Source organism: Leuresthes tenuis, unplaced genomic scaffold, assembly GCF_036924035.1.
Source record: "Leuresthes tenuis unplaced genomic scaffold, fLeuTen1.0.hap1 SCAF_10, whole genome shotgun sequence".
In the NCBI taxonomy this organism is placed as follows: domain Eukaryota; kingdom Metazoa; phylum Chordata; class Actinopteri; order Atheriniformes; family Atherinopsidae; genus Leuresthes; species Leuresthes tenuis.
The window spans coordinates 18,873,672-18,901,302 of NW_027325364.1; the positions used below are offsets into that span (position 1 = coordinate 18,873,672).

The 27,631-nt window shown below is 40.9% G+C and overlaps 1 protein-coding gene across 1 annotated transcript in view; it reads left to right on the forward strand.

Annotated features, from left to right (window-relative positions):
• Nucleotides 1–26,662, forward strand: part of cdkal1 (CDK5 regulatory subunit associated protein 1-like 1) — a 200,245-nt gene extending 173,583 nt beyond the window's left edge. Inside the window, exons 13-15 of the mRNA XM_072394633.1 lie at nucleotides 10,644–10,727; nucleotides 13,703–13,867; nucleotides 26,043–26,662. Of these exons, the coding sequence (XP_072250734.1) occupies nucleotides 10,644–10,727; nucleotides 13,703–13,867; nucleotides 26,043–26,204 (411 nt within the window). The 3' untranslated portion in view covers nucleotides 26,205–26,662. The remainder of the gene's footprint in view (nucleotides 1–10,643; nucleotides 10,728–13,702; nucleotides 13,868–26,042) is intronic.
• Nucleotides 26,663–27,631: the final 969 nt, after the last annotated feature.

A 27,631-nucleotide genomic window follows, 5' to 3' on the forward strand; every position in this document is an offset into this window, starting at 1 on the left:
CACATTTCTTTGGGTTTTTATTAAAAAAGAAATTCTATTGCGAGAAATCTCAGAAAAAGAGAGACAAGGGGGCAGAGTTACAGCATGCATCAAAGGTCATGATCCAGCTTTTAACCCAAACACACATCAGGACTAACCTTGCTTTATCCCACAGAGCCACTAGGATGGCCTTGTAGCTCCTTGTAGCTCTTTTTGTATTCCTCCCCCCCTTATCGCATCACATAGTTTCTCTCGATGTAATGTGACGACTGGAGGGTTAGCCTTGAATAGCAATCAGATGAGTTTGCTGGGCAGACCTTTCTCTGCATGTATGATTTGTTGTGTCTTCAGGTGTGCCCTCCAGTGATAATCACAATCATACTGTTTTTGCCAATGCATTAGTATCAGCTGCTATCTTAGATTAATGTGGTGAACAAATGGGCCTTTCACATGCGCTCTCTCTGTCTTACTTTTACACATACACACGTAGATTACACTCAACAAGGCCTCCAGGCCAACGGGGATATAACGGACAATCAGCCTGACAATCACAGCTGAGCTCTGATTCATACTACAGCTGGACACACACACAATTTCAGACACGTAGATGCTGCAGTGCCAAGGGCTTAGTCCTCCCACACCCAGCTTGGACACAGATGCCCACAAAAAAAAAAACGGGGCACGTTTGCTCTGTTTGTGAAGCCCCACAGTGGATGAATGAATAAAGGAGTCTACGGTTGCTGCGTCTGTTTAAGATCAGTATCATTCCGCAAAGTAAAGGTGTACGCAGTTAGTGCTGCTAACAAAGTAGCAGCTGGTTGGGACCAAAATCTTTTCAGTGAAATGAATGAACAATATCCTTTTTTCATGTTTTTGGCCAAGTGTCATAACAGTGTTATGATTTTGTCCGCCTGAAGTTTCCGCTTATAGAAGCGACTGACTGAGTTTGTTAAAGCCCAAATCTACCTATGCAAATTACACCGTAGAGCTCGAATGTATTTAGTGTACATGCTTTTCTCATTCTTGGCACTTGATAGTTTTCGCTTCAAGGCCCGAACCCTCAAACTTTATCTTGACAAAGCGTGTGTGTTTTGGTTGTTTTGGGGGGTTTTCTGTCTAAGTGGTGTCATGTTTGTGATGTTTCTGAAGCTTTCATTCAGTGTTTTCTGCCATGTCTCTCTTGTGATGTGATTCAATCCAGCATCTTGGACGCCGAACAGCCTACAGGCGACTGTCACAGGCCTTTGTGTGTGTGTGTGTGTGTGTGTGTATGAGTATGAGAGAGAGAGAAGGAGACATCTATCTATCCCCAATCTGACAAACTAAATCTGTCACACTGGTGGCAGTCTTGACTGTCTTTTCTGTTAAGATGGCAGCAGTTGATGAGGCAACCGTGTCTTTGTGTGTGCCCGTTGTTTTGCATGTTTTTTTTTGCGTACAAAGTGTTTTGCATACATGCTAGATGGGGTATGCATGGAGGAGAAGAGCGCATTCAAATACTTCACTGTTGTTGAATCTATCTCTCCGCTCCTCCCCCACATTTGATTGTCTTTCTTTCTTATGACGATCATAAGCTGAACCACGGTGCATTAAAAGTAAACGCTTCTCCACTGCAGCTCAGTGCAGCCAAAGACATCACAGCTTTAAATCTTAATTATGGTGCATCCACAGATCTGTTACCACATTAAAACTTTGTTCAGTCATCCAGCTTCATGTTATCACCATCCCACCTCTGTCCTTTACTAATGAGACTAAACACTCTTGGCCAACGCTTTCTGAGCTGGACACATTTATCTGAGCCTAATCTGAACTAAGTATGTGCCCCTGACAATCATCAGGCTGTTTTTTTAATCAAGGTTAATGTTGCACTTTTCCCCCGAAAGCAATGAAGGGTTTTTTCTCTTCTTCGTGGGTTCTTTTCATAGAGTTTAATAAAAAGTTTTTAAAGTGGAAAAAAGAAGCAGTCAACAGATTGTCAAAGCTAATCTGGGGGGGGGTGACGACTAACTTCTGCCTTGTATTGTCTGTATTGCATGTTGCAAATTATACTACTGAGCAAGCTCCCACGGCCCAGTTTAATTACCAAAACAAAAAAAAACCACCTCCTCCATGTTATGAGTATCAAAATATGCTGTTGACCTCAACCAGTTGTTCTTTAAGGTTTTTACCTTCTGTATTTGTTGACTATATTTGAATTGTCACAGCGTTGTATGTTGAATCGCTTCAGTCTGACGCAGGAGAATTAGGACTTCTGCTGTGACCTCCAGAGAAATGACTTCACGTGAAGTAACACTTTGCCGGGAGATGTTTTTTATTGTCTTTTTGAAAGGTATCCATCTGAGATCAACTTATTTTCAAGTACTGTGAGAATGTTTTTAGAGCAGCTTATCACAGCTGAATACCAAACTCACTGCTGGAGTGCATCGTGTACTAACCCTCTCTTTGTTTTCCATTCTTTATTTCTCTTCATGACCTCAACATTCACGAAAAAATTAGCCGGGAGCTTTGTTTAATTTGAGGGCAGAAAAGACCATTTTACACTCTTGGAATGTGCAGTAGGAAGACGCTCGCGTAGCATTTCAGAGTCCTTTTAAAGCTAACACGATAGCATGCTCTTGTTTATTCCGTCACAGTTGAGTTAGAAGAGGTTGTTTGTAGTACTTTCCTCACTTAATCTGCACATCTTATTTCATGTCTTTGTTTGTGAAACCTATTTTCCCCGTTTCTTCTGTTGAACTTCTCACTCTTACTTTCATGGATTTAGATACTCGTATTTAAGTGTAACCATTTGTGTTTTTGTGTGTATGTGCGAAAGAGAAAGGAAAGAGCGTCTCTGAGGCATGGGCTGGTGAGCTGTGGGAATACTGGAGAAGGGCCTAAAGGGCGGTTATAGATTTGTTGCAGGTGCACAGCACTCCATTAGGGCAAAAACCTCTCACACTTCCCAAACGGTTCACAGAACGGGGGAGGCTGCTGGAGCCAAGAGCACATTAGAGATCTGGTTGAAAGCCTCAAGGCACACATGCATATACACACAGCTAGTGAGGCTTTAAGCCAGTGTGTATTCAGACAGGTAGACCAGGGTAATTGGTATTAAACTAGCCTAAAGAAACATTCTGTTTGGTGGTCTTTATCTGCAGGTGTGGAGATAGGTCTTATTTTGCATTTCACTCTTTGGGGAAGGGAGTGTGTGCATGTGTGTGTGATTTGAATAGTTTTGTTCTGTATGAGTGAGTGTCCTGCCTGATGCTAGTAGTATTTTTTGGCTGTCTTATCTCAAATTTTCTTTCAGCATGTTTTTTTTCTGTCTCAGTCGAGCTTTCTCTCGCTGATTTAGATTTGGTGATTGTTCTTCACCAAGCAGATGTTTGGCCACGTTGTTTTTGGCCACTGCACTGTAAAGTCTCCGATACGCTGATGACGCTAACTGAATTTCCGACTGAGGGATGATGTTACACCACTGGTTTACAGATTGTCGGTTGCTCTTTAACAGGCACCATCCTTCTATTAGAACCTTCTTAGAGGTTGTGCAGCCACGTATCCAACAAGTACAGATCACCTTTGTCCTGGGTTACATTTTTTTTTTTAAGTCTGTGGTTGTATTTTCACCACAGTCTCAATACAGAAGGCGAAGCAGTGTTTATCCTGTTCTTAATTTTTTTAATTTTTTGAGAACGGCACAAGTGCACGCAGAGTGCCAAATTGACACACAATATTATTAAGAGTATTAGTACTGTTCTCTGGGAATGCAGGAGCAAAGACCCTGCGATACTGAACCAAACTGAGCTAACATAATGCCATCCATGTGAGATGTTTAGACGGTATGCCTTAACATTTCCTAACCCTAACCTAACCCTGATTCCTACTGTTAACTGGAAAAACCAGGTTTTTTACTTCAGCCTTTTCAAAGCATGACCGTTGGCCACAGTGTTGTCACACTGCACAAGTTGCCTTTATGTGATCACTTCAGACAAAATTGTTTCCAATACATGTATTTGCACACACCAAATATGAGAGTGAATTACCCCCCATTGCAGATTTTTACAACTGTTCTGTCTTTGCCTCACAAAGAATGTTTATTTTCACTATGCGTGTAATTGGAGAGCCGCTGCTCTGCCACATTCAGCCGCTACTTTCTATGTACCCAGCTTCCTTAAACACTTACACAATATTTTACACTCATAATAGCTTAGTTACGGGTTCATTGCTATTCAGGAAGTGCCTTGAGGTTCTATGGAGTAGAAAACAACGCTAGTGACTCTTGCACAGAGTTACTGAAACATTGTGGAGACTTAAAAGTTCTGGACAAGAGATGATAGAACTCAGAGCACAACACAATTTGGGAGAAGGTCACAAAAAAAAGCACCGAGCCTTCTTTTACAGTTGTGAGAAATAATAATTCTGGCTGTTTTTAGATTGTAAGGTAATAAAGGTGCAATTCTAAGAATGCTTCAAGTCTCTTTTGACTGAAATGTTCAAATCCTTGATAAATACACAGTGAACATAAAATGTGGTATCTGTGCATGTCATTGAAGGCCTTCAGAAAGGTTGAGTGTTTTAAAAGCATACAAACACTAGGTCGAGGGTGCAGAACTTTGTGTGAATAATGTGTTTCTTAGACTGATGTACTGTAGATTCACATTTCCAGATGCTCAGAGTGTACATGTGTACATCTGCATTCGGTTTCTGTATGCTGTGTGAAATGCTGAATGCTGTCCTTTGCCAATCTCATAAACCAATAACCGGAACCACAATGGAACACACAGCAAATGTTGAAAGTGAGGAACTTTAACATTTCATAAAATAAATAGTAGCTCATCTTGATTTTGATAACGTAACACGTCTCAGTAACGTTTGGACAGGGCCACGTTTACCACTGTGTAGCATCCCCTCTTCTTATAGACAGCAGTCTATAAATGTGAACTGAGGAGACCTGTGGGAGAGGAATGTTCTGACATTTTTGTCTGATATAAGACTCTTGCAGCTCAACAGTGAGTGAGCTTTGGTCCCAGAGACGTTGTGTGTGAGGATCATGTTCACATGTGGCTTTTCTCACATACTGCTGTCTTTAACGCAGTGCTGCCTGAGGGCCTGAAGATCCCTTCTGCACAGAGATGACTCCAGATTCTCTGAATCTTTTGTTGATAGTACGTATTATAGATGATGTTCTGTTCAAGTCCTTTCTAATTTTATATTCAGGAACATAATTCTGACATTGCCCCGTGTTTTGTAAATGCAGTTTTTGTGCAGATTGCTGAAAATCTACCTGTCCTTACTTCAGAGAGAGACTGCCTCTCCTAGGTGCCCTAATACCCAGCCATGTTACTAATCTCTTTCTTTTCAAGAGTCGTTTACCTTTGCAGCCTTTTGCCCCTGTTCATTTTTTACTTTGATAACTTTGAAACTTTGATATTTGCATGGTTTTTTTTTCCTTGTCAACATTTTACCAAAGCTCCCCGTAATCCCCTCAGTTTTCTTGGGTAAATCTGAACAAGTTTGAGCTTTTGAATTTGACTTTTAAGAGTAAAACTAAATACCCAAGCCAACAGGGAAGGGTGTTTTCATTCATCTTTCAAGTAGCTTGTTCAAAGGGAACCTCAAAAAGCATCTTTCATTTGCCCTGTTAAATCACTCCCCACAGCAGTTGTTTCGCTGGCAGCAGAACAAAAACTCCCTCTGTAAGTGTTCTCAGAACTCTGCATGTTTATTTGTTTGCAGATTATTGCAGGTAGTGATAATCGGGCAGGGTTTGTGAGCAAGTTGCGTATCACATCCCACCATTCCCTCTGTATTTGTGTGTGTGTGGGTACAAACACTAACACAGGAGCTGTGGGGTTCGATAATGAGCCCAGGAGATTGATGAAGAAGTGAAAACAAGTGGGTCAGTGTAAGAAGTGAAAAGGAGGTGAAATGAATGTGTGTATTTCAGGGCGTATGTTCACATAAAGGCAGAAATGTGCATAGACATTCTCTTCGCCAGATTTATAGGCAACGTCTGCGCGTGGTTTCCTCTAAAAAAGCATCTCAGTGATCGAGAACCTATGTCAAGACGTCGTTTGCACTACAACTGCACTTAGAATGTCGTGTCCCAGTCAAAGGTTAGCCAGTTTCCTGCCAGTTTCCTGCCAGTTTCAGTCATAGGCCGTGTAGAGAGTCGGTTTCAGAGCGAATGGCTCAAGGATGAAGCCGGCAGCCTTTCTGAGCGGTTGTATCTGTAAATGGGCAGGATAATGAAAGCAAAACTAAAAAACAAGTGCAGCTTTATCAAATTTAAAACTCAGATTCCCATTAGTAAAGCAGAGAAACAGAAATAATCGGCAATTACAAACTGACTGAAAAGTGCATCGGCTTTCACATTACGTCAGGGCGACATCACAAGACCGACAACCCCTGTTGAAGCTTCAACGGAGGAATGCATAGCCTGCAGCGTAGGTTTTTTTAGATGGATCATGGTTTGCTTTTTATTTTTTTTAACTGCTCTGTGGAAGCCAATGTGACAACCTTGTGCCAGAAAATCAATCAAAATCTGAAGACTTTCTTTTTAAAATCTCATTTGCGAGGTCCACAGCCATTTGGCATGACACACAGCTGGAGTCATGTACAGCATCCACAATTACTAACTAAATAAATGAAAAAACAAGAGCGCGTTCTGAAATTTAACTGTGTGAAACAAATTGTGAAGAATTTAAAAAAGAAGAATCACTGTTATACTGAGCAAGCTCTGTGAAACTGTCACCTCTTATTAGGGTTGCATTGCAAGAAAAGCATGTGTATGCTTGGTCTGAATGGAAAAACACATGCTTTTTGTGTTTATGCATCATTTCTGTTAGTTACTGAGCTAGAGTAAGGGTACCAGGATAAAGTACAAATACTTTCAAATGGTTTGAGATCTAAACTTCCATTTTCTCTTTGTGGCCTTTTGCTGTCTTTGACACTGTGTGGATTTAAGTCTCTCTGACTTTGTAATGAGGCAGTAGTAATTGTCAAGGCCACTGAAAATGTATTGTGAATTTTAGTGCATAAAATATGCTCTCTTTCTGCTGCCTTTCTTCTTCAATACTTCCACGGTAGCACTACAGCATGTGTTGAGAGCTTTGTTCCTTTCAAAATGGCCACAGATGCAGAAAAAGGGTTTGGGTGTGCAGATGAACACGTTGACTGGAATTCAAAGCCACAGCTTTCTCATTATTCTTGGTATGATGAGGATTAATTATCAATTAAACTCATGATCCCCCAAATCTGTGGTGGATCTGTTGTGTATCGCGGGATGTTATTCTCTGGATGGTGGAGTAAATAAATGCCTGGGTGCGCAAAGACTTTCATGCCGTGTTTGGTATGGTGTGACGTGTTTCAACAGATGGAGTAAATACAAAGCTAAACAGACTATTGCTTATGCAAATCTGTGGAGACGAGCAGTGGCAAACCAATACATATATTCCAAACAGATACAAAACGATCTGGAGTGCAAATCTGGAGGCACAGGAGCCATTTTTGGGGCAGCGGGTGTAGAAAATGAATGAATGAATGCACACACCTTAATGTTGAAGCACAGATCGTATTACTCCATGAGGCTCGTGACTACGGTGGCCGTAATGATCAATCCATCAAGCAGTGCAGCTTCGTAGCTTACCAAGGCCGTCCTAAAACATTTTGACAGATTTTTGAGCGCTGTGTACCACATAAAATCAGTTCTAGGTCAGAAAGCACAACCAAATGAATTCATACATTAGGCACACCGCATTTTAAGGCGCGCTGTCGATTTTTGAGAAAATTAAAGGATTTTAAGTGTGCCTTATGGTGTGAAAAATACGGTGATTGACTGTGGATTATTGCTGTGATCGATTGAATATTAACCAGAAAAAAAACTAAATTCTGAAAAGATACACATTGTACATCACTCGTTTAAACAACTTAACTTCATGTACAAACGACCGTTGATGCATTAGTTAATGACTGATTTAAATGGAAAATGCAGACATGACCATAAATGGACAGTGTGAATGCAGCCATGTCTTAACATAGAAGGGAAATGTAATAAACGGACAGTATATTTGGCCGAGTATTGTTCAAATTGATGTTGGGATTATTTTAGTATCTTTTGTCTATTGACACCACTGGAAAAACTCTCTTATGTTATATAACAGTGTTTCTTTGACATCACTCTGTTGACATGAGCAGAGTCTGATGGCTTTGGCAGATTTTCATCCATTTAAATGGAGAAACGCAAATTGTTTAAGAACACAAACACAACAGAAATAACAGGCTGGGTGTGTGTATATATAATGAAAACACAGAAAGAAGGGAAAACAGATTATTTTTGTCCATTATGCCAACCTCTAACGCTGCAATTTTCACTGTTGTTCAAATGTTTACTTCAGTAATAAAGACATGGTAAATTTTCCTGTACAGCATCATGGGAGCTACATTACTTACAGCATTAGCTGGCATGTTTCTCCTGCCTGAAGAGACTTTGCCACAGTAATTACCGTGTACTAAACTGTAGACCCAACTAATCAATGTGTAAACTTACTACAAACTACCAATTTAATCATTTTTAATCAGTTAGTTGTTGCAGCTGTAGTCTGCAGCTTGTCAACTTTATTTTACTGAAATCTCAATATTCCCAGATGTGTTGTTTATGTTCTGGTGTGTTCATATGGGTTCTTCCTCTAATTTGCAATTAAATGAACAAAGTGCAGGATGAACCTCGATCCCACATCTTTTGCCCATTCTACAGGTGAGGATTAGATATTCTCTACGGTTCTACTCTAATGCTGAAGCCAGGTCTTGACCTTTTCAAAAAAGGAAATCTGAACCAGAGAGGACCTCGTTTTGGTTCCCGCCATGACTCGAGATCCGTATGTGTTTGTCATTTCAGAGTTCCTGTTGCTATATGAAAACAAACATGAACACACTCAGAAACACACATTCACAAAAAATCCTAAGAAATAATGAACATAGCAAAATACACGAATAGATTAAATCAAAGAAGAACGGAGGGAAAGATGAGAGGAAGTCACAGTAGATGGAAGGAGTGCTAACAATGAAGGGAACGCTCAGAGATGCAAGAGATGGGATGGAAGCAAAGGGATAGGCAAGGAAAGAGGGAAAAAAAGAGCAAAGATTGTGGTTGTCTGCAAAAATGGAAAGACCCTGGGCGACATGTCAGAGCCGTGACTTCTAAGACTCTGACATATTGCCAAGGAAATGATCAGTCAGCACAGTTTTTGAGTAGAGGGCTCATCTCTGGCATGCTAAAAATGCAAATACTGCTTTCTAAGCCTGCAGGACACCCTGATCCCAGCATCTTCAAATATGCACAACCCATGTGTGATGGTACTTTTGCTCTGCTGCACCAATTCCTAAAACGATGGTTTGGGCCTGAACTTTCTTTGGTAGCTCCTTATATGACAAGAACGTTTGCAAATTTGTGCCAGGAATGTGCCAGGAAGCCGCAAGCAATGTTTTCAGCTGACATTAATGCACTACAGCGATCAGAATAAAACAAGGCGGACCAGATTCCACATATATACAGATGTAGACGCATCGAAAATGAGTTATGCAATCAATCGACACACTTTAGGGGGTGCTTTACGTCAGACTGAAAGCACTAGAGGCAATGAGTGTGGATCCAGTCATGAAGCCTGATCCAATTTTGGTCAGCAATGGATAGTTGTCATTTATTGATACTCAGTTGTGAAAAGATCTCTTTCTCTCTCTCCCTCTCTCTCTCTGTACAAACCCATGCTAGAGTGGTTCATTCATGCCTGCGGTTCTTTCAGTGAAGTTCATCTCCTCCGTCACCTCTTTCTCATTCCTTGAGTCAACAACATTCTTCAACAAAAACTTTTTTGTACTTTCTATCATTTTGTCCATTATTAAATGGCTTGATTGGGAGGCCTTGTAGTATTTAATTTTCTGATTCTCTGAATAGTCTGTTTTCCGTACACATTTGAATTGTATCCTTTATGGACCTTTTTTAATTGAGTCTTCTTTTTCTTTTCTTTTTCTTTTTTTGTCAGGATCTGACCTTAATAGTGATCTCCATCCGCTCGGCAAAGCGCTAAAACTGAAGTGGCTTCGAAACCTTGAGATTGCAATTAAAAGATGAACTGCAGCAGCATAAATCTTAAAAAAAGAGGGGAAAAAAAACACACAAGAGCGAAGCCTTTATTGAATGTGTGATCTCGGTGAATAGAAGCGTGTCTGAAGATGCCTGCTTCTGTCATATAAAACTGAAAACGATAATGCAGCCCTTATTCACACTCTGTGGGACAAAACTGGAAACACATTGCCAGCACTTTCATATGTACAATAGACTTTCATAAAAATGTGCAGTAATGGATGAAGGCGCTCTGTAGAAGTCTTTGAATACAAATAAATAAGATATAAAATAACCCTCTTCTCTCCACATCGGTTCGCTGGTGGTGTTTCTCTGGCCTGAAAGAAAAACATCTGAGAGATGTAAACAACTTTTTTTACTGATAGTCAAAACACTTCCTTTTAAAAAAAAAAAAAAAGAGAGGAGATATCAGAATGTGAGCGAACCCACACGCTGATGTTCACGTTCAGAGATTAAAAGCCATTTGTGGGACTGCTTTGATGAGGTGACTCAACCTCAGGCTGTAAAAGTGAATGTTTTGTCTCTCTGTCCCTCTGCATAGGTTGGAGAGAGGCAGCGTGTGCTGGTGACGGAAGAATCATTTGATGCCCAGTACTATGTGGCTCACAACAAGTTCTATGAGCAGGTAAAGTAGTCGTTGGAATATCATTCATCGCAATCACCAAGGTACATGCTCTATAGTTTGTGTGTTTTTCCTCCATTTTTGTTCATCTTTTTTAGATGAACGCTTTAATACAACAGTATAACGCATCAACTTAAAGCTGAGATGGGTGAAAAACATTTCCCTTTATGTTTAAAGCACCTCTACGCTGTTTAACTTAAGAGATTGTAACAGTACTCTGAGGGGCATTAGGTGTTTGCTTTTTGGAGATGTGGAGCTCATCCAACTCTTCCTCGTTTTCTCATCTTCATGCTTAGTATTTCTGCTGTCACCAGAGTAGTCACAGCAGGTGTCAGAGGTTTCAGGTTGTATTGACTAAAGTAGGTTAGCTATAATATCAAACGTACTCTAAAATAAACACACATTCCCTGCGGTGGTCATGAGAGCATTTGGCAGCTGATAACAGCAATAGTTTCTTCTTTTTTTTTTTTTTACATTTTTAACATTAAGGTCAGCCCTAAAGACATGAACATTCCACACACACACACACACGCACACACACACACGTGTGTTGCTTCAAAGACCGACAGTCAACCTGTGAAAAATTCACTTTAAAACATCTTCAAATAAATCAATTTCCTCCCACTTTAACCATCATCAGAAACATGTTTGAAGTTATGCTTTTTATTAGCAGACAGGGCAGGGGATGGTAATAATTTCTCCTCCCTTCCACTCTCCTCCGCCTCCTGCGCACCTCCTTCCGCAGGCTATAACCTTAAGTGTTGCGCGGCTCATCCATGTGCGGCTGGAGTGCACACTCCATCAGACAGCTCTGCATTTGTGCATATCCAGGTGTGTGTGTGTGTCTGTTGACTGTACTTAAAAGGAGATGTGTTTGATGTTTTCCCCTGCAACCTCCTCTTGTACTCTTAAATTACACCTTTTATTTAGAAAAAAAAGAAGAAGAAGAAACAACCGTGTGAAAAACTATGCACCAGTATGTTACTGAATGCACCCCCTTAGGGACGGGCCTACACCCACCAGGACAGATCGTTCATACACATAAAAGTTTTGACACTCACAGCTGTGCAAGTTGTATTTCACTCTGTCACTTTTATCTCTATTTATACAAAAGGAAATGATGATGATTTTTATGGATGAAGGCGTCGGCGTAAGACGTAATAAAATGACAGAGAATGGAGAGCGCTAAAGGGGTAAGAAGTTAAATGAGTTTTTGGAGCAAGGAAAAGGACAGAGGGAGGTGGAGAGGTGAGCTTCCGTGGGAGGGAAGTGGACATGAAAGTAGAGAGAGATGTGACTATGAACAAATAATGGTCTGGTTTCACTTTTCTGTGCTGGCACTTCTAATAGCTATCCAACCCACCTCTGTGTGTGTATTAGTGGTCGGATGAAAAAGTAGAAGAGGGGATTTTCCGATGAAAGTGGACATGCTCTTTCATCATTTAATCACAATGTTATCGGCCTCAAATGACCCTCAGCCACCCACATGCACACTCATACTCACAGCTGCCTCCCCTACAGTCCTGCTGTTACACCTCTCCGCTCACTGTCTGGTTGCTGGTTACTTACATGCACACACACACACACACACATTCAGAAGGGTCAGCGTGTTCAGCAGCAGGTGTGTTGATTGGGCAGGTGTGGTGCTAGCGGTGTGTCTGTTTGGCCTGTGCTCTCTCCTATCATATTCCACCAGCTGGATAAAGACTGACAGATTATCACTGAGGGCAGGCGCAGTCCTGCCATCACAGCAGCGACCATCTCTCCACCAGTTCATATGCTATCGACTGCCCAGTCAGTGACTTGGCCCTGCAGAGTTGTGTAATGGTTAGACAGACCAGCAGATGATCTGAGTCAGCATGTAACCACCCTGCTGATATTAGACACTGAAATCCCAGGATGTCCAAGGCTGCTGATTTTGGCCTCCAGTCTGACCACGGTAATCAGCAGGCAAAAAGAGGATATACTGATAAGCATATATTGTATAACTATGAAATAAAAAGGAATTGATCCATTCAGTGCCAGTTTGCCAGTTCGCCAGGAACAATGTCTTCTAATGTTAATAGATGGAACTGATTTTGAGGCGATTGCTGAGACAAAGAGAGACTTTTTTTCCTTCTACTTTGAAGGAAGGGTTTATATCATGTATGTTTACAAAGACAACTCACACTGAAGTTGTGATTATAACTTACTCTGGCTCTTTCAACTGGCGCTTTAAATCCCGCTAATAACCACACAAGACAAACCGTCCAATTAGTCTTCACCGGCAGAGAAAAGGAGCAAATCAGTGTTATAATCGCTCAGCATACATCACTGTGAGCCTGTCAACTTTGTAGTTAATTTGAAATTTGTTTTGAAAGAAGAGGGATTTTCATGCAATCTTTATTTACAGGGATAAGTCATTAAGAACAAATTCTAATTCACATGAAGACATAATTATAATTCTTTGTTTTCTCTTCCCTCCTGCTGTGATCAGGCAAGGCTTATAGTTGCCATGGTGAAATAGTGAGACAACCACAAATCCCTCTGGTTTATCTCACAGCAGTCGCCATACTTTCTGACCTTGAGGGCTCGCATAAATGGAAGTTTACAAAAATTTGAAAAAAAGATTCTTTTTATTTTTCCCTTTTTATTTTTTAGCCAGACAAAGTAGTTTAATAATAATGTTTTTAGCTGCAGTTAATTGACAGTGTAATTGACAGATATGAAGAAACGTGCAGAGTGCAGATCATTTGGTGAAACTGATGTTTATACAGCTCTGCCTCTGTGGGTAAATCACAGCAAAGTGCTGCGACAGTTAGTACTAAATGACAGTTTAATGATACCCTTCAATAATACTGTTTAGTTTTGAAAATGTGATCTTTTCTCTTCTTTTTTTCCTTTCATCACATTAAGAAATTTAAATGGTAACTTTGAACTACTTGTAGTTTCAGTGTTAGAGTTTCTGAAAGGTTGCGCTAATTTCTTCTCATTTGCAGGTGCTGGTACCTAAGAGGGTTGAATTCAAAGGCAAGATGATCGAGGTGGACATCTACGAAGCGGGGAAACACTTCCTGAAAGGCCAACCAGTAGAAGACAGTAAACCATTCACTCCCTCCATTGCTGCGCCTCTTCAGAAAGGGGAAGTGTCTGGTCTGATGCAGGTGAGCACACACAGATACTTGCACAACAGCATACGCTCGGAACTAAATGCTTTCCTACATGCATAGTAGTAATCGCTATGGAAACGTAAACCGACGTGACATAAAAGCAAACGCATAACCTGGAAAGTTTGTATTTGTAATCAGTTATTATAAACAGAGGAATACAATCTGAGACTAAATTTAATCGCTCCATCTGCTATGTGGATCCACATAGGATGGATTTCACATACCGTCCCAAAGTGAAAGTATTCACACGATGCCTTGCTTTGCTTTGACGCTTAACTGAGAAAAGGCCAATTAAAAAGACCAGAGACTCACAGGAGTCAAGTCTTGAGCAAGTCCATGCTTGAGCAACATCATTTCAGGCAGTGGTGGTCAGATACTGGTCATACTTTGTCATATGTTGAGACGTGTGTGTCATTTAAGAGTGAAGGAATTTTTGAATAATAGATGGATCCTGCAGACGATCATGTATTTGAGCGAATGCTCAAAGTGCTGTTGTTATCGTCAGGTAATGAGGACCTGCATTCTGCATCCTTGAAGCACTCTGTGTGTGTTCCTTCCTTATCAAAACTATGAAACCTATGTTTACAACAGGCTATTCAAATGTTGTGCTCCCAGCAAACGAATACGGTGTGAATATATGTGTCCGTATTTTAAAGCCTTGCTTGCCTCTGTAGTTTGTGTCAGAGCAGCAGTCTATCATCCGTGAGATAAGTAATTTCAGATAAGCTCTTGCTGGCTAAACTGTTCTCTATCTGCTTTTTCAACACACACACGCACAAACACTCACACAGCCCCACACAAACCCATGTTAATGTATCTGTTTCACTGCATGTTATTTTTCACTCTGACTAGCTGTAGCTTATAGCTCAGGACACGGAGCCACTGAGCAGAATATGATACACTTTCTAATTTCACACTCCATCAGCCTTTACTGCCAGACAGAGAGGGAGGGGAAGAAAGGAACAGACAGAGACATGAGAGGAGGGGGCACGGATGAAGAGGAAAGCAAGCAGAGAAAGAAATGGAGAGCAGGGAATGAGAGAAAAAAGAAAGTCTCCCACCAAACCAAGTCATTCTGCAATGGATAGTTCAGCAGCAGGACGAGACCTTATAAAACTAGTTGCCTCATAAATTCTGCAGCCCACCCAACACACATGCTTACATTCGTCCCCAACGCTAACTTTCCCCCCCACATGCACATTCTCATAAAATGTTCCAGGTCTCAGTTCGGGGGGGGAGAGTTGCTATGACTCTTATTCACCCTGCAGATTTTTTTCCGCACTCATCACATTGACATTCGCACTCTTATATATGTTGTCTGGTCCTTATTCTATACTTGAGTCCATGTATTTCCTGGAATCTTAGGGATCTTATCAACACATTGAACCAGAAAAGAACACATTTGCTGAGAGATGGATGTTGACAGAAGGGGAGACAAGAAGAAATATGACAACAGTCTTTGGTTTTTTCCTGGTTATTTATGTTTTTGGGTAACATCTCAAAATTTGGGTTGAGCAAGCGGGGGTCTTGCAAGTAAAAAGATAACTAACTAAACTAAATCATGGTTTGAAATCTAAGCTCATTAAACGAGTTGATACATCAATGGAGGCAGAAGGGTGGAATATGAAACCAATTTAAGGATTCACTGCTAGATTAGTTTATATTTGAATTTATTGGCATATCTGAGCTTGCAAAAATTCATTAGTGCTTCTCAGTGCTTTCAACAGCATATGTGCAATTAACACTTACTTATATTAGGTGATCTCCAATGATGCTTCTGATGAGCTCTAATCCATGGTCCTTATGACCTGCTATGGCGGCTCTTAATGGCACTGAGTGGCACTTGTTCACAATGCAATAACTGACTTAATGGCGTGGAAACACAGTGGTATCTGTAAGCTGCACACACAGTTGGGATATAGTAAGGCCCTATGGTAACATGTGATGTCCTTGATAGCTGTGAAACTACAGTGTCTGTTTTTAATGGGGATTGTTGTGAAGTAAATAAAAAAAAAATAAAAGTTGGCTTTTATTTTTAATGATGTAAATAAGAAGTTGATGTAAAGTGTGTGAGAGTCCACAAAGTATAAGATGCAGTTGAGTAACAAGTCAGTTCATGTTGCAGCAGCAATGAGGTGGTTACACCTTTGAAATGATCTCTTTCCTGATTGAATTTGCTTAAGAAGCAGTTGGAGCAGTCATATGGAAAAGCTCGGTGCATGACAGTCGCATACTACATACAATATACAATATACACTGGTCTTAGGATATGCATCTGTGAGCTTACACACATGTTAAGGCCTGGCCTACATATCAGGAAACCAGCCTTTTTCTCCCAGACTCAGCGTGAGTCCACTACAGACAGGCGAACATGAATGTTTGAGATGAATGGGCGATTGTGGGAAGCAGCAAGTCTTGGAGCAAGATCTATAATTACAGGCTTTTTACAGAAAGCAACAGAAAAACTCAAGAGTAAAGGAGCAGGAAAAGAGACAGGGTGATGAGATGCATGATAGCCGGCCGAGAGGAAAGTCGAACGCCTTTGCTTTGTCGTTTTTTTTCTGCAAGTTGCAGAGGAGCAATGAAAGAGAGTGTGAGAAAATGAAAGAGTGCTTGATAAGTGGGTGATTGGGTAGGCAGAGAAACCGACTGAGGTCTGTAATGTGTATTTGTCAAGAAAGGAGCAAAGTGAGATATCTATCATGTCAGAAAAAGAGAGAGATGATTGCACACCAGCCAGCATCCATACTGATGTGTGTGGGAGTGAAGCAATATGGCCAGACGGATGGATTTATGGAGGAGTGGGATATGTGAGCCTGTGTGGATTGCTGTGAATGCATGGACAGAGAGATATGGATGCATGACGATGTGAGACATGATAACTGAGGTGCGCTCGGCTGATGGATGAGCAGATGAATATGTGAATATATAGACAGGTAAAGCAATCAAGACTAGATGGATGAGTTGTGTGGATAGATTAATAGTTATCTGATGGCTCGCTGCAGTTCCTCCTTGTGTGGCTCAAGGATTTTTTGCTGAGTTTTGCAGCTTGCAGGGAATATGTGTGCCCAAAGTCACATTTATTAAACAAACCCAGAGACAGACCCAGCATAGAATTGTTCAATCACCTTTGGTCAGTGTTGCTTATGTGGGAGAGTTGTTTTTTGTCTTGTAAATGATAGAATAGGAACAGTTAACATTACTTTTTACCTGCGAGTTTGTCACACCAGACTGTGTTGCATTGCTTCTGTTGCACACAGAAAAGAGGAGCACATCCTTTCTGTATATATATATATATATATATATATATATATGTGTGTTTTTAGTTTAACCTCACGCCTTTCTCAAATGCAAAAACATGCAGGTCAAAAGACCTGAAAAATATGAAACGCTGGATAAAAACTTGTTTCTCTGTACGCCTTTTGCTGTCATTTGTACCGTCACCTATTATATGACAATTACAGCCTAGACCGTGCCAAGACAGCTTCGTTAAAAGACCTTTATGTTTTTGCCGTTTCATTCCAGGGAAGAAGACCCCGGTCTTCCAGAGAGAGAAATTGCTTTTATTGACATGGCTGGAATCCTCCTTCTCTGTTCTCTCTGTCTCCCTGTGTCTGTCAGCCCCTCATTCACAGAAACAGCACTTTCAGGATGGTGGGGTGAGGTGGGGCGGTAAATGAGTCTTTTGGGTGGGATACAATAGCAGAGAAGGCACTCAGACGCTTGGTGAGGGAAAGAGGGAGAAAAGTAGCTTCACCAGTCCTCATCCTGAAATGAAATAAAGTGACAGACGAGAGGCCAAAGAATGAAGCAAGAATGAAAGACAGACAGTGAAGTAGGTGGAGAGATGAGGGGAGACAGAAGCATCTCGGAGTGCCATCTAATAATCAGCTCTTTTCTCAGCATATTTCCTCAAGAGGACCCAGACAAAGAATAGGCAAGGGAGAAGAAAATGGCTCTGATCCTCCCCCGAGACAGCAAATTGACAGTTTGTGTGAGATGCAGCATAGAAAAGGGTGAAGGCTTGGAAGTATACAGCGAGGGAACAATGTCCTCCATAACCACAAATGGACCATGGGCAAGTGTCTGTTGGAGAATTGAATTTGCTTTCTTTTTACTTTTTCTGGGGTCCAAATTCTTTCTTTCTTTCTTTCTTTCTTTCTTTCTTTCTTTCTTTCTTTCTTTCTTTCTTTCTTTCTTTCTTTCTTTCTTTCTTTCTTTCTTTCTTTCTTTCTTTCTTTCTTTCTTTCTTTCTTTCTTTCTTTCTTTCTTTCTTTCTTTCTTTCTTTCTTTCTTTCTTTCTTTCTTTCTTTCTTTCTTGCTTGCTTGCTTGCTTGCTTGCTTGCTTGCTTGCTTGCTTGCTTGCTTGCTTGCTTGCTTGCTTGCTTGCTTGCTTGCTTGCTTGCTTGCTTGCTTGCTTGCTTGCTTGCTTGCTTGCTTTCTTGCTTGCTTGCTTGCTTTCTTTCTTTCTTTCTTTCTTTCTTGCTTTCTTACTTACTTACTTACTCACTCTCTCACGTGTGTGACTGCAGAAAGAGGGAAATATATAAACACACACAGGACTCTGCAGTGTTTACCAAAGCTCGATGACGTCGGGCTCGTTTATGCTTCTCCCTGTCAGCTCCTTTTCTTAAGTTTCTTTATTTATATATACCAGAACTGCTACTTGTGGCTGTTACCACTTTCAGGTTATCCGTTTCCATGTTGTCAGCTTAACATAAATGATTGCTTGAAGTGAAATACACACATATAGATTTCTGTGCTCTGCCAATGTAACTCCTGAACGCGCGACTGAAATTTCTCGATCCGCTGTTGACATCCAACAGCCACTTGTTTAATGTAATTGTGCGCTGGTGGTACCAGTTGAGCCAAGCTTTACTCAGAAGTGTGTGATAGTTTGCTTTCAATAGAGATAAGGCAAACTCTTCTCACCTCCTCTTATCTAAGCAACTCTGCTTAGATGCGTATGATTTTCCAGGACAGAGTGGGCGGGATGATTTCTACTTTGCATCATCTTGCTTACACTGCAGAAACACACGCTACCATACATCATTAGTTTATTGGTAAAACAAAACCTACACAGGCAGACTGATCTTTATACATGCATATTTAGAATCACATACACTCTGACGCCTGGCAGGCTCCGGCTGGCCTCAGGCTGCGTGGGACACTTCCAGTACCCTCGCAGACAAAACACAAGCAGGGCTGAAACACACACAAAAAGCCTGAACAAATTCTCTATTTCTCCGCTCGGTTTATAGGTCGCCCTGTGTTGACATGCAAGTGTTCTGGATTGTTGCTCTGATGTTGCGTTATGTTCACTCATTGTCAAATGTATTGTCGGGAAGAAGAGAAAAACCAACAAATATCAAAGATTATGCTGTCGTTTCTGCTTTGGGATACAGTTAATCCTCTTAAATCTATTTTTAATCTTTTTGTTCGAAATGTCAAAAGGTTTTGCCCGGATTTTTCAGGACTTTGTTTACTCGAGAAGCAAATGGCTCGTCTTGCTTTCAAAACAGCAGCAGCTAAACTATTTTGAGCGTTTCGTTTAGTATGTCAAATTGTAAAAACACGGCCTGCACTTCTGAACCAAAAGTCAGGATAACAGAGGAATGAATGTTAAGCCATCAAAATATCAATCAGGTCTATTTTTAGGCTTCTTACCTAACATGTCAAATGGCATTAGAAAAAGCCTCTTTCTGCTTGGTGCGCTTTGAATGTCAGTGGGCTTTAACTTACCCTTTCACTGAGATTTGTTTGTCAACCACAGATGGAAGATGCAGATATATATATAATAATATAAGATGTTATGGAGGAATCTTGTTTTTCTCTGAGTGATGTCATGAAAATAGCCGTAAATCTTCAGTGCGGCCCTTCTAAACAAACTCCTTTGAGAAAAATTCTTCAGCTAGAGGGTCACCCACGGCTTCTCATTTTATTTGAAATTACCAGCCTCAGAGGCACAGCATGCTTTCTCATCAGTGTTAATGATGCAGTTAAAGATAATTTTGCGTTGGCAATTACTTCTTGTTATTTCCAAAGTTTTTTTTTATCAAGAGTAATAGAGATGAGGTGTTTGTGTGTGTGTGTGTGTGTGTGTGTGTGTGTGTGCACATGAATATTCAGGACAACTATGATATGATATGATTTTGGTTTTACTCTAAAAAAAAAAAACTTGATTCTTTAGAATCACCGGTCTCAGAAATCACAGCTCAGAAATAAAAAATAAAAGAGTGTAAGAGTGTAAAAAGAGACCTTCGCCGGATTGCGATTGTTGTCCTGTGTGAAGAGTCGCTGCGACAACTATTCAGCAGCGATGCACTCTACTCCATCTCGTTTGCCCTCAGAGACCAGGGCTGCAGGGCTATTTTCAGAGCACTGGTGCTCCAAACTGAAAATTTCAGGAGTAACACTTAAACCGCCTTCGGTGTAAAACTTTGATGTTTTTTCCACCTTACCTGCGTCACTTAAGAAGTTTTGAAGATAAAAAATGTAAATGAAATACCAAGCTGTCCTTTTATAAACCTTATGCAATCAAGTTGAACTTTAAGTCAAACAGTACATCAATATTTCCCCCCTTTTTTTATAATTAAACAGCAGTTTGCCATTTCTCTACCCTTTCTTGTCTGTTTATCTCCAAATAATTTATAAGTTATACAGTTAAGGTCAACGTTTGTGAATATATGGCACGGTGATATATTCCACATACTGGACTTTCTCAAAGGCTGATTCACTTAAACTGTGTTTCTGTGAACCACCGGGTCTAAATGTGACCCATGCAGTCACATTGGTAGTGAATGGAAGATTTTCCCTCACAGCGCAGTTGGATGTATTGATTTCTTTTGTCATTTCAGTGCCCTCTGTGGAACATGTAGTAGATTTTCCTCCTTGGAAATGCTGCAGGCAGTCATGCTGCGGTCTCATCAGTGGATCTATCTCGGCAGTTTATGTGTCAATCTGTTGCTGCGCTTTGAAAGTTTATCATGTTTGAAGTTTGTGATTGTGGTCAGCAACTAGTTTTCAGACAAATGTTGGGCCACACTGACAGAGGTACATGCTGTAATCTTCTTTTTAATATCCATAACCTATAAACTGCATGAGAATTATGTGTTGCTAAGGAGTCAGTCTTTGCCTCTTTCAGCACAAAACTGCTTGTCCCGTATCATCATATTTCTCTTGCTGTATTGTAAAAGAATGGTCTTGGTGAAAGTCCAGGGCCACTGAGAGCAAAAGTAGCACCAGACCGCATCAAAACCTGTACCCACCCTGTGATGTAGAAAGAGTTTAACAATGGAGCCGTATTCACACCATCTTTTTGTCCTGGTCTTTCAATGGATCGACGACATTAGAAAATGGAATAAAATAAAAAGACACCTTGGCACTCTCTCGGTTGTACTTCAAAAACAGCTGCAAAAAGTTACTAAAAGTCTTGTGCCCTATTTTGATTTGTGTTTGCGGCCTTTTATGTGAAACCAAACCCAGATTTCCCGTATACTGTTAGCACGTACTGTGTCTGGGAATGTTATCGCCCTGTTACATCCGTCTTCTTTTATCCATTACCTGAGGGTGTCTTCCTTTTTTGTCTGGAAGGGTGCCTCTTTATGTGTTTGAGTCGTACCTCCACAACCAACGCCTCCCTCTACACACGTGCAGTGCTCCTCTTGCGCAGTATTCGGTTGCTGTAACTGTAGACCCAGTTGCAGCACCTTCAGTTAGTTGTGTACGGATGACTTTACCACAGATGACATTTCTTACAGCCTTACTGTTTTTGCCAGATAGCACGAATACTGTTTTATGGCATTCTGGGAGTGACTGATTACATGAGGTACAAATCATTTTATTCATAATTTGGCATACATGTGGCAGGACGAAGGAGGTGCAACTGCACAGTATGCTTGGATTTCAATACATTGTAGCTTTGTGTGTGTGTGTGTAAAGTGAAGAGATATTTATTGAGTGCTGATGCACTCTTGTGTGAGTCGGTTTGACTGTTGAGGGGTGTAAGATTTATATGAAGGATAAGAAAGACACAACGTTTCTCTTTAAGCCTCTGTTCCTCTTTTTGTAACCTTCATATTATCTTTCTACTGACTACAAGATCCATCTTTTTTTCCTTTTTTTTTTGCATTCAGATGTTTCTCTACCCTGCTTCTCGTCTATTGTAAGGACAACCGCAGCACCCTGTGATTGTCACTATGGCTTTGTTGAATCAACCATGACTAAGGAGCCTGCTGCCGTATCCATTTACACACACACACACACACACACACAAACACAAAACTTCCAGTCTGTGTGTGTCGAGAGTGGCACTGACAGCTGGTGAGGCTCATGTGAGAAATGTGACCACTGTGCTCTCTGGCTCCCACAGTGTGTGTTTTTGTGTGAACGTGTCATTGTGTTGTTAAAGGCTGCACCAGACACCCAAAGGTGCACATGTGGAATAGGAGCAGGAGTTTTCTTTTTTTCTTTTTTTTTTTTTCCAAGAGATAGAGAGACATTTGAGAGGCTTTGACTTTTGAGGGAAAAGCTGTTCATGCTGTGCAAGCCAGCCCGGTACCCCTAGTGTGGTGTTAGATGATTTTCAGGGGGGATTATTTTGCTCTGTTCTACTGCTGTGAGCAGAGACGGACATTATCCACCACAGGTCTACTCATGCACACGCACACACACACAATACCAGTGTCTTTCTCACAAACCAAAGCACAAATTCAACACGCCAGCTAGCAGGTGGCGAACTATCACTGAAAGCCACATCTCCTATTTTTCTATGCTCCTTTTCTTCTTCTCCTTATTTCTTCTTCTTTTCTCTGCTCTTCCCCCATCTCCCTACTGTGCTGACATGCTCCTAGTGGCACTCAGATTTTCACTTATCTTCCCTACTAGTAATAGATTTTAGACTGTACTATTCAGTCAGTCTCCAGGCACCCCGTTGTTAAAAGACACCTGCAGAGAGACAGATAAATAGAAGCATCAAGAAGACATCAGTGCACTTGGCCTGTCAGCATAGAGAGAGATAATAGTTGAGGTGCTCAACCTTTTTTTCTTCATCTTTTACTCTCAGTAAAGCTCTCCTCTTGTCACTGAATCATTAAATATTCCTCTTGGCCCCTCACTTCTATAGTGAAACGAAAAAAACGGAATTTGCCAGATGTCTATTCTGTTTACTGGCATAATTTCTCATTCATATATGATTTTGACTTGTTAGGAGTGATAAACGGGTTTTTTTTTGTCTCGACTCTCACTCACCATCCGTTCACCCTTAAAGTAATGAGTCGATGTTTAAAACCTGCTCTGAGAGACTAAAGAAAGCGTTACAGCTCAGTCGAGAGCCCTGTTACAGTTTTTAAAGCATATTTCACTACACAAATCTCCTCTGGGGAGTCTGGGATGCATCCGAGCATGAAGCAAACACAAATGTGCCCGCCACAACTCTGTTACCGAGTCTCCCTCCACTTTTTGTCTGAAGTTACTGTGAGGGAAGTTATGGATGTGTCACATAGGCGTTGTCGGTCATAGTATCCATCCTCCATTGTGTACTGTAACAGAGGAAACTTTTCACCGCAGTGTGGTGAAAGGAGGAGTGGGTGGTGAGGTAGAGTTTTCAACCATCAGAGGGAACAGGGGAACAGGAGTAGTGTCGCAGATGATGAGGCAGAGGACAGATGCTGTACACGAAGCCACAAATACACGAAGCCATGTGCGTGCAACACGTGACTCCCTGCTTCATAAAAAATACAAACTGTACTAAAGCAAGGAACCCATGTAGACTGGAGTCAGTATTTCAAAAGTAATCTTAGAACCAAAGTCTTTCAGTCTTTTAGACTCTCAAGCTTTAACGGAAAACTTGAAACCGTCGACTGAAACCTTAAACTTTCAGAGGAACCATAAGTATGAAATAAAAACCACTGGAAGGTGGAAAGAAGGTGACTGGGAGATTTATTTGAAGTCGAATGAGACCAAGCTAAACTTCGTCAGGTTGATGTTAGTAGCCTTCTTAGATCTGTTTGGCCGGATCAGCGAAGCCTGTCGCTGGTTTCAAACAGGCTTCGAACTTGTTTTAGAAAGATGGTAACAGCTGTCGTCATGGACACTGTGGATGCTACAGGAGTCCCCCCCACAACACACACATCTGTGCTTCAACAGGATCCTGTCTCACAGATTTTCAGGCAATATTCTTACAGCTGTAGGCCTCCTTAATTATGCCCCGCAAATGCAGTCTGTTGCTTTGACTAGATTAACAAAACACTCATTGTGGAAAATTGTGTGTAGGCTGCTGAGAAAAATAGCATCAACTGCTTTGTTTTAAGACAATTCTGTACATAGTAAAATGTTAAGGGGTCTGAAAACTTTCTTAAGGCTCATTCTGTATGAATGGGCTTTAAAAATGATTTATCAGAATCGTGACATTTGTTATTATGAGAATCCCTCGAGAAATTTGAGCAGCACATGTATCCTGCATGCTCAGGAGGACTGAGTCTGTCATCATAAACAGACATTTCTGATTAAATGAATCGCACCTTAGAAGGGGTACAATTTCTAATTAATTCATCCTATGATATTTGACAGATATAACAGTTGAACAACATTGAGAAACTTAAGTGGGAGAGTGATGAGAAGGAAAGGGAGAGGTAGAGTCAATATCTATTCTATTCTCAATTCTATTGCTCTGCATAATTGACTAGAATTGAATGGCATTTTACCAACTGCCAGGCTGGAGATATTAAGGAAGCACCTCAAGGTAATCCAGATCGATTTCCACTCCACCCAGAGATGATGTCGCATGTGGGTCTTTTCATGCAGTTTGTTTGATGCTTAAATAAAAATCCAGTGCAGAGTTATTTATTCATTTAGCAATCAGATGGCTCGCTTTAGGAAAACGCTTCAACTTTTCCTGAAGTTTCTGCAAGACTGCAGGAAGCAGCTTGATGTCAAGTTTTTCTCAATTAAATCAAAGTATTGGGTGACTGTAAAACAAACAGGAGTGTGGCTTCTGCTGTGCTGCTGAAACACGGTGTGATAACCAGAGGATTTCGCCTTACAAGCTTCCTTCACGGCATCGACATGGACCTTCTCATCCTCTATTTCATTCCCTTCAATTCAATTCAATTCAGTTGAAAGCACTCTGCAATAATTGGATCACCGCAAAACTGCATTAACTGCTTACACGGATATAATAGCATCATAATTGAAATGCACTCATTTGCATTAGCAAATGGCTTTGGTTTTATGAACACTTTCATTCACAAAATATTGAAAGAAGCTCCCGATCAAATAGTTCAGGTATGGTTGTTGTTGGTGTCAAAATGTAAACAGGTTCTGAAGTCTTAAAGTAAGAGAAAGCAGATGGAGAAGTGAAGAAGGTGTCAGGAGACAGCGTTAGATGAGGGAAGGATCGGTCCCTAAGTCCCCTTTGCTGTCTTATGATGTCACACTGCTTTCATATCTATGGATCCTAATTTCACGTGGGAGTTAAAGATTCATTTTTAAATGTGCATAATAATCATCAGTGACTCGTTTAGAGTAGTGGCTGATCTTGACAGTCCATCTTTTTCCTCTCCTGCGCTGCTGCTCTCAGCGTCACTTTTATCCCATCGTTCACTGTCACCTCTCGCCATTGATGGCTGTCTTTTTAATGGTCCAGCACATGAAGATGAAACTGAGCTCTCTGATTGTGGACATTTGCCGCATTGGATCACTGACCACTCTGCTGTCAAGCTGCGCTGTTTAATTTGTGACCACGGACAGCTGATTTAATCTGAAGATGATTCTGTCATTATGAATTATGGACATGATGTGCTGTTAGCAGCAGTGATCTCTGCGCTGTGTGGGCTATAACACGACATGGAGATTGCGTGTATGTCTGTTTTAGCACATATCAGAGGGGTATTCACATTTTGGACAATATTAAAATTCAATTATTTCGACTCACTGCTAAGTTGACCCCAGTATTTACCTGATGAGGAGATGGACAGAAGCTGAGAATGCTACCTGTCTGGGTAAACTTTATCTCTCTGAGAAGGAGAGCATACAGCACCATTCTCTATCAGTCAGTAAAACAGCAAATTATTAATAGAGTTGAGATGACGGTGAATACGGTTTTAAAAGTTCTGCCTCTTTCTGTCTGAGTTTAAAGTAATTACGTAATCTGCGTGTTTTCTCTCCACAGGACCATGCTGTTAATGGAGTTAACGGACGTGCTTCTGTGCCGCCTGCCTGCACCTTCCTGATTGGCTCTTACAGTCTGGACAGGGAAGTGCTGAAGAAGCTGGGGATAGGGCTCGCTCTGGCAGCCGCCATCTTGGCCTTCATTGTTGAGAAATTGTACTGAGTTCACAGTCGATCACCGTGCAGCCCTTTTTCCGCCAAAAAAAAGAAAGACAGTGGGTAATGAGAGGTCACCAGTCTTCATACAAGCAGATTTGGTACAAATAATTCAGGTAAATAGGATTAGAATCTGGTTTAAGTACAGATTATATTTGCTTTTGATTGAAAACGGATATGTGCGACCTTTTGTGTGTTTGTTCGCCGATGACTGCACCCTCACATTGTCCGCTGAACAGAAGTTTAGAAACTTTATTTTAATCCCTGGGAGCAGTTTTCCAAATAAACTAAGTACGACTCGATACATTTTGGGCAGATTGTTGGGGAGGAAAATGTTACTTAGATGGAGAAATTTGTATGATACTGTATCTTCATTTCAAAGTATTTATTTTTGAGAGGAAAAAGTGGAGAGTCCATTTTTAAAGCTACATAATAAATGTCATGTAGGTTGTTTTACCATGTTAACCTCTGTCGAAATGGTTGTTCAGAAATGTTCGCCTCATACATTAAAGTGAAAAAAAAAGATCTAATTTCTTACATACATGTTATCTTCATTCATGAATGTCCTGGAAGCTCATTACTGGCCCTCTTTTGTCACCACACACCCAGTACGATTTGCTTTATGTGATGACCCACTCTGCTCCACACACAGAGTCGTTTCATATTCTCTCTCTTATCTCAAGTCGTGTCCAGCTGCTGTCCTCCTGTGGGATTTATCCTGCAACTTCAGTACATTAAAGGCTTATCTAGTTCTATTTGAGGAGCTGCCCCGCTCCGACTTATTTCTCCTACCCACTCGCCCCAAAAGAAAAAAACAAAACAAATGATACTACTCTTTTACTGGAGAACTCACGAAACTGATTAATCATACTTCTCATGTGGAGCAACAGCTCGGACACTATGTAGTTGAAAAACAGCAAGAATACTGAGATGTAGTGATCTAAAAACATGGGGTTTACCAGAACTGTAAGGACTGCTGCACATCTCTAGATTAAGTTGATTTTCTTTCCCTATTTTTTATAGTGCAGGTGAACTTACGCTGCACCCACTGCTTTGTTGGTCTGTGAACAACATGTAGCATATGTACAGTCCGTAGTCATTATTCTGTCATTTTTTTAAATTGTCACAAACATCCATTAGAGTTTAATAAAAGTCTACATCACTTTGAGCTAAAGTTTTGATTGATTGACTGATTTATTGAATTATTGATTGCACGGTTGCTGTGATGATTCAAATCTGTGTTGCTCTCTAATATCTCTGATTTGAGATGCAGCTGTCCCAGCACCAGCTCGGGAATCCCTCACGGTTAATGCATGCCCCAATTTCCGTCGCTCTACTCTGCTTCGTGCACGCCTGCATTTTTATCTTGTGTGCGTAAGCTCTGCATCCGTTACAAGTAAGCGGATATCTTAAACTTGCCTGTGAGCTTGTTTC